Genomic DNA, 12,773 nt, shown 5'->3' with positions numbered 1-12,773 from the left:
ACCCTGGACTCCTGGGACCTTTGAGTCCACCTGGATATACGACAACCCTATTCGTTCACTCACGTGCTTCCATGGAATCCCCTCGCGCTGATACTCTTCCTGCTCTTGCTTTAGAACCAGCTGAATGAAGAGCTGCTGCAGCTTCTCATTGCAATAATTAATGCAGAACTGCTCGAAACTATTAATGAAAAAGAGATTGGCTTTAATTAAGAACATAAGAGAAGCCAGTGTTGGATCAGGCCAATGGCCCTTAGAGTCCAACACTCTGTGTCACACAGTGGCCAAAAATACCAGTGCCATCAGGAGGTCCACCAGTGGGGCCAGGACACTAGGAGCCCTCCCACTGTTGACCCCCCCCAAGCACCAAGAAGACAGAGCACCACTTGCCCCAGAGCCCCTATCTATACCTTGTGGCTAATAGCCACCGATGGACCTCTGCTCCATATGCTTATCTAATTCCCTCTAATAAGAACATAAGAGAAGACAGTGTTGGATCAGGCCAAAAACCCATCCAGTCCAACACTCTGTGTCACACAGTGGCCAGAAATACCAGGTGCCATCAGGAGGTCCAGCAGTGGGGCCAGGACACCAGAAGCCCTCCCACTGCTGCCCCCCCTCCCCCCAAGCACCAAGAATATAGAGCATCCCTTGCCCCAGACTAAGAGTTCCTATCTATATCCTGTGGCTAATAGCCACTGATGGACCTCTGCTCCACATGTTTATCTAATTCCCTCTTGAAGCTGTCCATACTTGTAGCCACCACCACCTCCTGTGGCAGTGAATTCCATGTGTTAATCACTCTTTGGGTGAAGAAGGACTCCCTTTTATCTGTTCTAACCCAACTGCTCATCAATTTCATTTATCGTCCAGAAAGAAATTTAAAGTCAGAGATGCATCCTTTGTTCGTAACGCTCACCTGTTATTGTCGAAGATCTCAAAGCCGTAAATATCCAGGACACCGATGACCGTGTTCTTCCCGTGAACCGTGCTGTTGTGGTCCTTCACTTCAATGACGTCGTTGATGTGTGTCACGATCCAGCAGAAGAGACGTTCGTATATCGCCTTCCAACCAAGAAAACGCAGAGGTCACAATTAGTCACTCTACAGATTAAATCTGCCTCTCGGTGGCATTCTGAAAGAAACCTGAAGGATACGGGGTCAGGTCTAACCAGGGGTCATTTTGTAGAAAAAGAGGTACAGGAGATCATTAGCATGACTCATTAGCATAACTCGTTTGCATGTGCCACACCCCCTGACATCACCGGAAGTGTGTCAGAAGGCAACACCCACCGCTCAGGCTCCACTGGACTGTTTTGGATTGCTAGCTATTGGGGGGTGGGGGGGACGTGCAGATCTGTCCTCGCAGAGGAGGGAGAGCTTGTACCTGAATAAAACTTGGTCTTAAAGGTGCCACTGGACTGTTTTGGACCGGGGGGCCGGGGGGGAGGGCTCTGCAGCTTTCCTGCCTGCTTTTTGCTCTGACTGAGGGCTGCTGGGAGCAGGGGGCGGGGCTTGTTGCATGTGCCCGCCCCCTGGGATCTTTACTGCCAGAGCTCCGCTCCTGTGCGCTCCTGCAGGAAATGACCCCTGGGTCTAACCTTTTTTCAGCTAGGTTCAGGTGGGTAGCCATGTTGGTCTGAAGAAGCAGAACAAAGTTCGAGCCCAGTCTGGCACCTTTAAAAACAACAAAGTTTAATAAGGTGCTGTGTGTATGGACACAAGAGCTTATACCTTGGATAAAACTGTTGGTCTCAAAGGTGCCAAATCGGGCTCGAACTCAACATTTATTATGATTTAGTGATGAGCCAGCAGCAATTTAACAGTACAGTTTACATACAAATGTAAAATTAATATAGGTAAAGGTAAAGGTTCCCTTGCTTGAACGCCAGTCGAGTCCGACTCTAGGGTTGCAGTGCTCATCTCCGTTTCAAAGCCGAAGAGCCAGCGCTGTCCAAAGACGTTTCCGTGGTCATGTGGCTGGCATGACCAAACACCAAGGCGCACGGAACGCTGTTCCCTTCCCACCAAAGTGGTACCTATTTATCTACTTGCAATTTCTTGCTTTCGAACTGCTAGGTTGGCGGGAGCTGGAACTAGAGACGGGAGCTCACTCCGTCATGTGGCACACTCGGGTCTCGAACTGCTGAACTACCGACCTTCCACAGCCTGCAGTTCAGCGTCTTAACCACAAAGATTAAAAATCTATCACCTTATTGTGCTGCAATTAATTGTACATAAAAGAGATTTAAAAGTTTGGATGAGCTGCTTTTTGATGGACAAAGTCCCAGCAAAGAATTCAGCCGCTTTAGAGGTGGCCTCATTGGCGTGGCCTGCAAGGAGGAGTATGTGTAGAATCCTTCAGATCTCCCTGGGAACTTGGATACAGAAGAAGTGAGATATGTGGAACGGATGGCCTTATCACATGGACAAGGTGATAACACATGTTGCACTTTTCCAACTGCGTTCAATTGGCAGGAACACAGACGCTGAGGGTAAGGAATATGTAACTCTCTCCCTTCCCAATAGTGCTGAGGGCAGGTGTGACGAACCGACCTCCAAAAGCAGGATGCTTTGGACATCAAACTCAGAGAACTGGGAGATTAGGGGTTAATGCCTCTCTGAAAAGCAGTTTGAAGAAAAGGAAGAAGAGGAAGAAGAGGAAGAAGAGACTGGATTTATACCCTGCCCTTCACTACCCAAAGGAGTCTCAGAGCGGCTTACAAACTCCTTTCCCTTCCCCTCCCCACAACAGACACCCTGTGAGGCAGGCAGGGCTGAGAGAGCTTTGAGAGAACTTTCCTTGAGAGAACAGCTCTGACAGAACTATGGCTTGCCCAAGGTCATCCAGCAGATGCGAGTGGAGGAGTGGGGAATCAAACCCAGTTCTCCCAGATTAGAGTCCGCGCACTTAACCACGACACCAAACGGAGTGACAGGCTGCTACCTGCTTGCGCTCCCTTCTCTCTGATTTGTCAGCACCAGCTGAGGAGAGTTTTATAAAATCTTGTGAGATTTGTCAGTCGGTCATCATTTGGACTTTGACTTGGCAGTTGCCAGTCAGGAGGAGTGTGTGTGTGTCAGTCTGAGGGAAACAGACAAGTCACTTGAGAAGTGAAAGGACACCATTCCTAGCCTTTACTGTACACCAACACATTTGGGAGAAAGCTCAGAAATCAGAACTCCACATCTAAGTGTCAGAACTTGCTGAATTCTGTTTATTCACTGTCTCCAGAATTGGGGCTTAGGTTTGCTGGAAGTGGCTGGGCAGCTGGTGGAAAACTGCCCGTCTAGCCAAACGGAAAAGGGTTATCGCTCCTAGGAAAAGGAGGGTATTCCTTACCCAGTTATTTAGAAGGCTCAACTCTGGTTTGAGAAGTGAAAAGGGAAACGGTCGTGGACTCCTCAAGCGCACAGACACGACAGAAAGGGAACGTTATAATCCCAAAATGGAAATATTGATATATGGGACGAAAGTTCTAACTAAGATATTTTTATGAAACTTTATTAAGACACACTGTTGCTGAAAGAAATCTACAAGATAGAACAATCTCTCAAAGTAAAGAACTGAGTCTTTTAGAGTTTAAGCTTCGATTGTACCCTGTCGCCTGTTCAATAAAATCAACCCTTTTTTTGTTTCAGCTTTACTTTGTGTCTAGTGCCATATCCAAAGGGTTATATAAGAGGGCTCTTGCTGAGTTACGGTAAAACTCTGTCCTGGGCAAAAGCCAAGTAACTTCTTTAACACTGGGTGGGACACAAGGAAAGTTATAAGTTTATAATTCAAACAGACGACTAAGAGGCTGTCCTGTCAGAGTGGTGAACAAGCAGCATTCCCTCTAAGCTGAGTTAGTGTGAGCTAGCTCCGAGTTTTTTAGCCTCCGGCTCACACATTTTTGTCCAAGCTCGGGAAGGAGGGCTCCGGAGCAAACTAATTGATGCAGCAGCCAAATCGCTCGCTCACAACTTTAATGCCAGGAGCTTGCAAAGTAGAATTCACAGTTTAGAGGGAACATTGGTGAACAGTGTTTGGGTGGGAAAATCTGCCTCATGGAAGAGAAGGAGCAGGGGTCCGTCATATAACAACATATCTTGCATTTTTTCAACTGCATTCAACTGGCAGGAACACAGACGCTGAGGGTGTCTGTATAGGTAACTACCTCCCTTCCCAGTAGCAGTGAAGGCAGGCAATTCAAATGGGCCAAGGGGAGAGCTCTGCAGAACTGGGGAAATTCTAAAGCGTGAAGACAGTTCATCAGCACAAAGTTTTGGATGTGATTCCCTACTCCTGGACGGAGATGTGCCGGAGCTCTATCAGTGTGAAGAACTACACCCCAAATTCATTGTTTGTATTCCTTTAGTTCCCAAGAACCCAAGATGGCATATTGCTAAGGGAGGGAAGCCAAGAAGTTGTATTTTATTCTCAACTGCATCCACCCCAACTTGAGCGGTAGCTTCAGCTGTCAAAATCACAGCAAGGGGCAAGCTAGCCAAGTGAAGAGTAGAATGCTGCATTTTCCCCTTTTGCTCCTTCATTTTTGCCGGTGTCATAAAATTCCAATTTAGAACTGGCTGATTGTCAAACGGTCAGTCCAGGATTATTTTCCATGGTGAAGGCTTAACTGCTATATGACTATAGCATCAAGGGACATGTGTTTCCCACACACCCCACAGCTCCCACTGAGAAAACTTGGTTGCTGTTACATAACTTGACAGATGATCTTCTCAAACATATGCAAGTTATATTGCCCAGAATTCTCAAATATTACGGGCTAACCCCTACTGGCACCACCAAACAGCTCAGAAGGGACTTCCAAGTAGCCACCTGGTCTGGCTTCCTCCCCTCCCATGTACAGGGGTTGGCTGGTCTGAAGGTAGTGGGTTATTTCAACTGATTGTTCACAGTCAGTTACAGATTGATCTCCATGTACAGGCTAGAAAAATATTCATGAAAAGATAGAGCCACAGGAACTGTGTAAAGTGCGCTCAATGTTTCTATAATGATAGCAATAATGTTATAAATATGAAAATTACAAAAGTGATACTGATACATTCAAATTGTAAATCCGGTTACATAAGATAGAAGATAACAATGACGGTGGTCTCCGGAATGTGATGCCGTTTCGACAAGCATCTTCTTCTGACCAAGAATCTATAAGCTTATACATGATATAATACATATGAACATTAGTACTTACATCTTAGGTAATTGTACAACAAAATTTAAAATAAACTTGGTGCAAAACCTTACTAGATGATGTGTGGAAAATTGCACTTCACTAGAAAGGCTAGAAAAATATTCAGCCAATACTCTGTTTTGCGGACGTACTTTCATGGTTGCCTTCAAATATCGAAAGACAACATGCCCGCAGTTAAAGAACTTTCCACAGCAAAGTAGGAAGGCACAGAGACATGAGAAAGACCTGAAAGACCTGTGCAGTCCGAGCTGTAGAAAGAGAATCGACATTCACCTTTGCAAATGCGTTTCTGCCGTAGGTAGCTTCTTGCTCAGTATGCTGCTTATCGATGACGTCTCGGCCGGTGGCGACCGTTCGAAAAAGCAGGGCCTTCTCTACCATGTCCGCCTTGGTTGACAGCAGATCTGCGATGACAGAGACGAGCTTGCTGTTTTCAATCACTGGCACATCCGAATCCACAGAAAACTTCAAATTGCCCTGTAGACAGGGGGGAAACCAGAAAGAGATGGATTTGGTTTATTCTCCATCCGTGGGAGTAGCAAAATTACTCCGACAAGGCCACTGACTTCAAGCAAATACAAATCAACGCAGGCCAACACGAGGCCCTGCCCTTTGCAAACACATCTCTCACTAAGAGATGAAATGCACATCAGTAACATCTGGACAGGAAGCTATACTGTAAGCTATACTGTAAACCCTCTGGCCCTCAAAGGCTCACACTCACAATTACTTCCCTTCTGCCTTCCGTTGTTCCAGCTTGAATTGTCCAGAACTCCAAGGAGGGAACAAGCATAGGGGCTGAGCATGTTATTGCTGCTTTCACTTTCCCCGGCTTAGCAAACGGATTCTTTTCTCTTGTTTAAGACATCAGGAGGTGTCTGAAAGCATCTGGCTATAGCGCTAAGAGCACTATAGCCGTTTCAACAAAAGAGCTTGCCCTGCCGTCAATCTCCACAGTTATCCGCAACTACAGATTATTTCCCCAGAGGGTTCTGCATCAGGGTTCTGACCCGCATCTTTGTTGTACGCACAGTTTATGTGTGACACTGTTATGCACTCAGCACTCTGTCTGCCTTAGTAGACTAACCTTAGTGGACTCAGCTAGCACCTATGACATACACAGACATACAGATATGTTAAGTGCCACTGATGATTCTAATTACAGAGACAGAAATCAACTATGAATATATATTCAGGTATTCACTTTGGCTCAATGCTTAAATGCATTCTGGGGAAAATACTAAATGCTGACAGGCAGTAACTGATTGCTTATGACCTTGCTTGTGATGGCTAGCTGTGACTGCTGCGCATGTTCCTAAATTAGGTTCTTACCGCTCTGAAGATGTTTTGTCCAGCTGCTCCCTGGTTATCAGCTTCTTATCTAGGTTTACGTGGGTTTTACAAACTTTTGAGCTATAAATTCTTTAGTTCGAAGGGGGAGCCGGGAGGAAACACAGCCGGCTTAGTTTAGCGCATGCGTGCAACCCCGTGACTGCGCATGTTCCTGATGTCAGCTCGCTTGCGTTAGATGGAGAACATACCACTATGTACCCATATCTGCTACATTAGATACTTTTTTGGAACTTCACCGCGTGAGAAGAAGGAGGCCTATTGTTTAGCTGTAGGAGGTACATTTTTGCCCGTGAAAATCCAACTCACAGGTTCGGGCCCAATCAGAATGGTGTGACGGATATGTGACAAAGTTTGATGGAACCAATAATTATGATTTATTTGTAGGCGTCATAGGGGGTATAAAATTCCATGTCTTCCATTGTAACCTTAGGGAAGAGCTGTGGGTATTCGAGGATTCGAAACCTTGTTGTGCCTGTATTTTCCCTCCTTTATTAATAAAGTTTTTAAAGTCTGGATTCTGCTCTACAAGACTGCCAAGTGCTCTCTCAAATTGGGCTGGGGAAGCACAACCCGTGACGGAGTTTTTGTCTTACATCTTCCACCCCCCCAATCTTTTGAATCCTGTGTTTGCCAGAGGTTTTCGTTGCCGTGCTCCTGAACTCGTGGTTTCAAGTAGGGAATTCTTCACATTGCTCCTAAACTCCACATTAGCACCATCTGCATCACAAGTGCTCGCTTTTTCCCACGCCCACCACTCCCGCCCAGCCACAAATGTCACCCCTCGCCATGGGAATTCCCCCTACTGTGGAATCAGTGATTCAGACCCAACGTTCTTCAATGCACCGGGAATGAGAAGCAAGTACCAGATGCGGAAATGGTTTACTTGTGGTCTGACAATTGCACAGGTTGACTGAGGTGACCACAGCTTGGACTCTACGCTCTTTTAGTCCTCTCCAAAAGTGATCTCTCTTGTCTGCTCTGTCTTTATCACGAAGGGATCCCCTGAGGAAATGCTTCAGATTCATGGGGCTCCTTGCTGGCAAGCAGGCTGTCATGATCTGGGCTGTGCCACCAGAGGCCTACTAGGCCCAGGGAGCCTGGCTAGCAGTAGGTGAGGCCTACAACTCCCAGAAGCCCCTGAGAGGTTTTAGAGCCAAAAATTGACCAACAGGGAAGAAGAGGGCTGGGGAACAAAAGGGCTGGTGCCAGAGCAGAAGCTGTTCTTTCTTCCCAGAGGGCAGAGCCAGAAGGAAGGCTGCTGCAGGGGAGAAACCCTCATCCTGAGGGAAGGGTGAGTAGTCCAAGGCCACTTGAGATAGTGAGCTAGGGACAGTGTATATTTAGACGCGGTAGGGCATTTGATTCCTTTTCTTTTCACCCACTTGCTGTTATTATTCTGCACCTTGTTGTTTGACCTATAAAATAAACCTTTTCCTTGTTGTACTCTGCCTGATCCTCACGCCTATTATTCGGCCAAAAGGGAGGTCTGAAGGTCTTGGGAGGGTGCTCTGGGCCTTCTCAAGGGATCCTAAATCCAGAGTGGTGGCAGCATCAGGTGACACCCCACCTGAGCCGTGACACAGGCATTGTGGCTTCTACAAAAGGAACACCAGCATTTTTATACTCTTGAGAGCAGCGTAGTCTTTCAACGTCCTCAAGGCAGTAGAGCGTGGGGGTAATTTTCAAGATGCCAAATAAAGGGAGGACGGAAAGTAGCATAGACAGCTCAACAGGACCTCTAGGATCCCATCTGGCATCAGTTGTCAAAGATTCTGACCTTCCAACATCCTACGTGAAATACTGGAGCCATTGCTGGAGGCCTACCGAGCCTCTAATCCGGACTGAAGTGCTAGATAAGAAATGTGTACTGTTTAGTGCTCCCTACTCCAGTGAAAGGGATTTTGTGCCCAAGAATTATTTGCTCAAATCTGACACAGACACAATACGGGAAGCAGAACAGGAAGAAAACAGCTATCACGTACCCTGATTGTTAACGGTATAGATTAACCGAACAAAGAATGCCTAACAATTGCTGCAAATAAAAAAGAAAATGTTTCTTGCTACGTCAGCATGGCTCTTTCAGTTCCATCCTTGAGAAAGACAACTATGAATAAATGGCTTCCTGCCCAGAACCAAATCTAAGAACGAACTGAACACAGCTTTGAAACAAGTATTTCTTTGGGAAATTCATGCTAAGCTCAGAGTTGCTTACATCATGCCTTCAGAGGAAACAAATTAAACGGTTTTAATACAATGGGAGTTTCATATAATTGGGCCTATGTAAGATAGGTTTCCCTTGCTCGAAAGCCAGTCGAATCTGACTCTAGGGTTACGGTGCTTATCTCCGTTTCCAAGCCGAAGAGCCAGCGCTGTCCGAAGACGTTTCCGTGGTCATGTGGCCGGCATGACTAGACACCAAGGCGCATGAAACGCTGTTACCTTCAGCCATCGGCAACAGCGGTACCTATTTATTTACTTGCAATTTCTTGTTTTTGAACTGATAGGTTGGCAGGAGCTGGAACTAGAGACGGGAGCTCACTCCGTCATGCGGCACTCGGCTCTCGAACTGCCGAACTACCGACCTTCCAGCCTGCAGTTCAGCATCTTAACCACTGAGCCACCGCAGCTCCTCTATGTAAGACAGCCACATCCAAAACAACCATAATCACTCAGATGTGGGAAAAGTGAGACTTCCTTATCTTTTTGAAAGTGTCCTGGTGAAACACCAAGGCGCATGAAACGCTGTTACCTTCAGCCATCGGCAACAGCGGTACCTATTTATTTACTTGCAATTTCTTGTTTTTGAACTGATAGGTTGGCAGGAGCTGGGGCCAGAGACAGGAGCTCACTCCATCATGCGGCACACTCGGGTCTTGAACTGCTGAACTACCGACCTTCCAGCCTGCAGTTCAGCATCTTAACCACTGAGCCACCGCAGCTCCTCTATGTAAGACAGCCACATCCAAAACAACCATAATCGCTCAGATGCGGGGAAAGTGAGACTCCTTTATCTTTCTGAAAGTGTCCTGGTGAAATTCCTTTGAAATTGTATTTTATTTTTTAAACTTAAGGTAGGTAGGATAAAGCAGGGGACTCCAATGTAGTGCCTACGGGTTCCACAGCACCTGCTGACATCTTGTCTGGTACCCACCAAGTGTTTTCAGGAAGTGGGAGGGGCCAGTTAGGGCTTCCGCCCAGCAAGGCTTCTTATTGGCTGTGTAGATTTTTCGGCAGCACCTGCAACACACCACAAGGCGCTTCACGGTGTGTCTGAAGTTCAGCTGCAGCAATCATTTTGTGGCTGGCTCCACCTCACATGGCAGCCACGTTGTGGCAGCCAATTTTGCTGCTGTGCCCACTATGCCACGTCAGAATTCCAAAGGCGCCCACCGGCTCAAAAAGGTTGGGAACCCCTCGGATAAGGGGACGACACACAAGTTTTTCTATTTCTTATTTCACTGACATACGCAAGTGTTCTTTTGTATCACTGTGATTCTTTTATATTTAATCATTTCAAGCATGATTAGACTGATCTGAAATAATAGTCTTCTAAGTTTTAACACTGGGTGGTTTCGGGCTGGGATATTTTCACTTGCCACCTGGAAGAAAGAAACTTTTAACCTCTCTTCAGTCAAAGGGCTGTTTACCTGTAAGAGACTAACTATTAGAGAGAAGAGTCATCTCAATACAGACAGGTGGTTTAGTGGTTAAGGTGTTGTTTCAGATCAAAGAGCCTCTTAGTCTCCCTGTGCATGTTTTAAAATAAATGCTTCTCCCATGGGTGGGACAGTACTTCCTAACCCATCAGCAACAGAAAGGCGCCGGGCTCTTTAATAATGCCGGGTGATGTACGGGGCCCGGGAGACAGTCTAATATATATATGGTATCAGATTGATCTAATTTCTGTGCACTGAGGACAAGCAAGTCCTAGGTTACAAACTGAACCCTCCAATGCAAGAACAAGATGCATTTCTTCCTTTAGGAGGTGCGATTGTCAGAAGAAATAAAAAAGTTTCAGTTTTGTTTTTGCATGTGGGTGGGTATTCTGTTTGAAATAATTGTTTGGATACACTATATTTTTAATATGCTAGTTGTGATAATTTCATGCCAAGTAAAAATGTCCATAGTCATATTTTATGTTCCTAAAGTAACAGAATGACTTTCAATCTAGAAAAGACAAAAGAAATGCTAATGTAGCAATTTTTCATTTTTTTCAAAAATTTCCGTTTCCCCCCGAAAAAAAACGGGTTTTTTCCCGAGCTTCAAAATTTCCGGAAATTTTACATCTCTAGTCCCGTCCCATCGCACGCCCTCAGCTCGCTCCCTCAGCGACAGCCAAGACACCGGGGGGACTCAGGGGAGAAGGAGCGGTCTGGCATGGACAACGCTCCTCTAGCCAAGGGGAGGGGGGCGTGCCCGGGTGAAAGCTAGAGTAAATTGGAGGATCCCTGCCTTACCTCGTACTCACGGAAAGGAAGCAGCCACAGGCGACAAAGACGACGCCCAAGGCGGAAGTAGGCACTCCCCTGCAGGCACAACACCAGGGGGATTTGAAAGGGGGCGGGGCAAAAAGGGGAAATCCTCAGGGATTGGGGAACACAGAGAGAGACAGATGGAAGAGCCTATGGGCTCTGAGGGGTGTGTCTGGACGGGAGGAGAGGGGGATAAAAGAGAGGAAACGGAAAGTGCCGGGGAGGAGTTCAGAGTTAATCGCATACCTAAGCCAGGGAGAGAGCAAAGAAGCGATGAATCTGAGAAAGGTGACTGGAGTGTGGTGCAACACTCAGCCCTTTCACATCTGAGGTGCTTGTTTCCTTGAAAACCCTCTCCTCAACACGGCGACGGGATTTAAAGGACTCGGGGTCAACCCTGCGCACGACAGTAACAAGCAGGAAAGACCCACCATTTGTCGAGAAGCCCAACTCACCAAATGAAGAATGGCAGCCAGGATTTTGTATACTGTCTGAACTTCATCCGGTCCGAACCCAACCACTTTCATGGCATCGGCAACAGCTTTGAAGTCGGCACCGTCATTGATGGAACACTGGAAAATGAAAAGCAACAGCAGTAGTACATGTTCCCTCCAAGCTGTGGAGTCTTGTGAGCAAAATTTCTACTTTGTGAGCTACTGGCATTAAAGTTGTGAGGGAGCGATTCGACTACTGCATAAATTAGTTTGTTCTGGAGCCCTCCTTCCTGAGCTAAGACAAAAATCTGTGAGCCGGAGGCTCAAAAACTGTGAGCTAGCTCACACTAACTCAGCTTAGAGGGAACACTGCATGATGGGACCCCTCGTTGTAGGCTATACCAATGCATGACGACACTGATGGTATTGAACTGTGAAACCAAAAGGGTAGTTTTTAATCCAAGAATTCAGGGAATAAGAGCTTTCCAATATTGTCAGCAGGCTCTTCCAAGGAACTGGAACGCAGGGGGCCCCAAGAAGAATTATCCAGGAGTATGGCTTTGCCAAAAGCCACTGTGAGAAACATGTTGGAGCAGCAGGCTCTAGTCTATGCTCCCATCCTTAATTCGCCGCAAGCCCCTTTGCCAATGCAGCCCTTTTACCTCTGGGTTGGCAATGCGGGAGAAACAAGCAGGGGAGCTGTGAAGACTCACGGGGAGAAGGAATCCCCCGCCCCCAATCCTGCACCATCTCCACTTCCTCCTGAGCCGGCTCCTGATTTTCCAAGCCTTGCTTCCCTTGCTTTACGTCTGAAGCTGCCTTACAGACCCTGGGTCCATCCAAGTCAGTCTTGTCTACTCAGACTGGCAGCGGCTCTCTCCAGGATCTCAGGAGGAGGTCTTTCCCATCACCTCCTGCCTGGTCCCTTGAACTGGAGATGCTGGGGATTGAACCTGGGACCTTCTGGGGATTGAACCTGGGACCTGGGACCTTGCGAGAGCCAGTTTGGTGTAGTGGTGAAGTGCGCGGACTCTAATCTGGGAGAACCGGGTTTGATTCCCCACTCCTCCACTTGCACCTGCTGATGTGACCTTGGGTCAGTCACAAGCTCTGGCACAGCTGTCCATGAAAAAAGAGCAGTTTGTGTCAGAGCTCTCTCAGCCCCACCCACCTCACAGGGTGTCTGTTGTGGGGAGGGAAAGGGAAAGGAGTTTGTAAGCTGCTCTGAGACTCCAAGTGAAGGGTGGGGTATGAATCCAATCTCCTCCTCCTCCTCTTCTTCTTCTTCTGCATGTAAAGCAGAGGCTCTTCCACCGAGC

The 12,773-nt window shown here is 47.1% G+C and overlaps 1 protein-coding gene across 1 annotated transcript in view; it reads right to left on the bottom strand.

Moving 5' to 3' along the window:
- Positions 1–63: 63 nt before the first annotated feature.
- LOC107124830 (unconventional myosin-Id-like) overlaps positions 64–12,773 on the bottom strand; it is a gene marked incomplete at both ends in the record, with an annotated part of 31,896 nt that continues 19,186 nt past the window's right edge. Inside the window, 4 exons of the mRNA XM_015428337.1 lie at positions 64–178; positions 917–1,062; positions 5,469–5,672; positions 11,476–11,592. Of these exons, the coding sequence (XP_015283823.1) occupies positions 64–178; positions 917–1,062; positions 5,469–5,672; positions 11,476–11,592 (582 nt within the window). The remainder of the gene's footprint in view (positions 179–916; positions 1,063–5,468; positions 5,673–11,475; positions 11,593–12,773) is intronic.

This window comes from Gekko japonicus, unplaced genomic scaffold (genome assembly GCF_001447785.1).
Source record: "Gekko japonicus isolate JY-2015 unplaced genomic scaffold, Gekko_japonicus_V1.1 scaffold3982, whole genome shotgun sequence".
In the NCBI taxonomy this organism is placed as follows: Eukaryota; Metazoa; Chordata; class Lepidosauria; order Squamata; family Gekkonidae; genus Gekko; species Gekko japonicus.
Note: the sequence above shows the minus strand (reverse complement) of the source record. Positions and strands in the feature narration are given on the sequence as shown.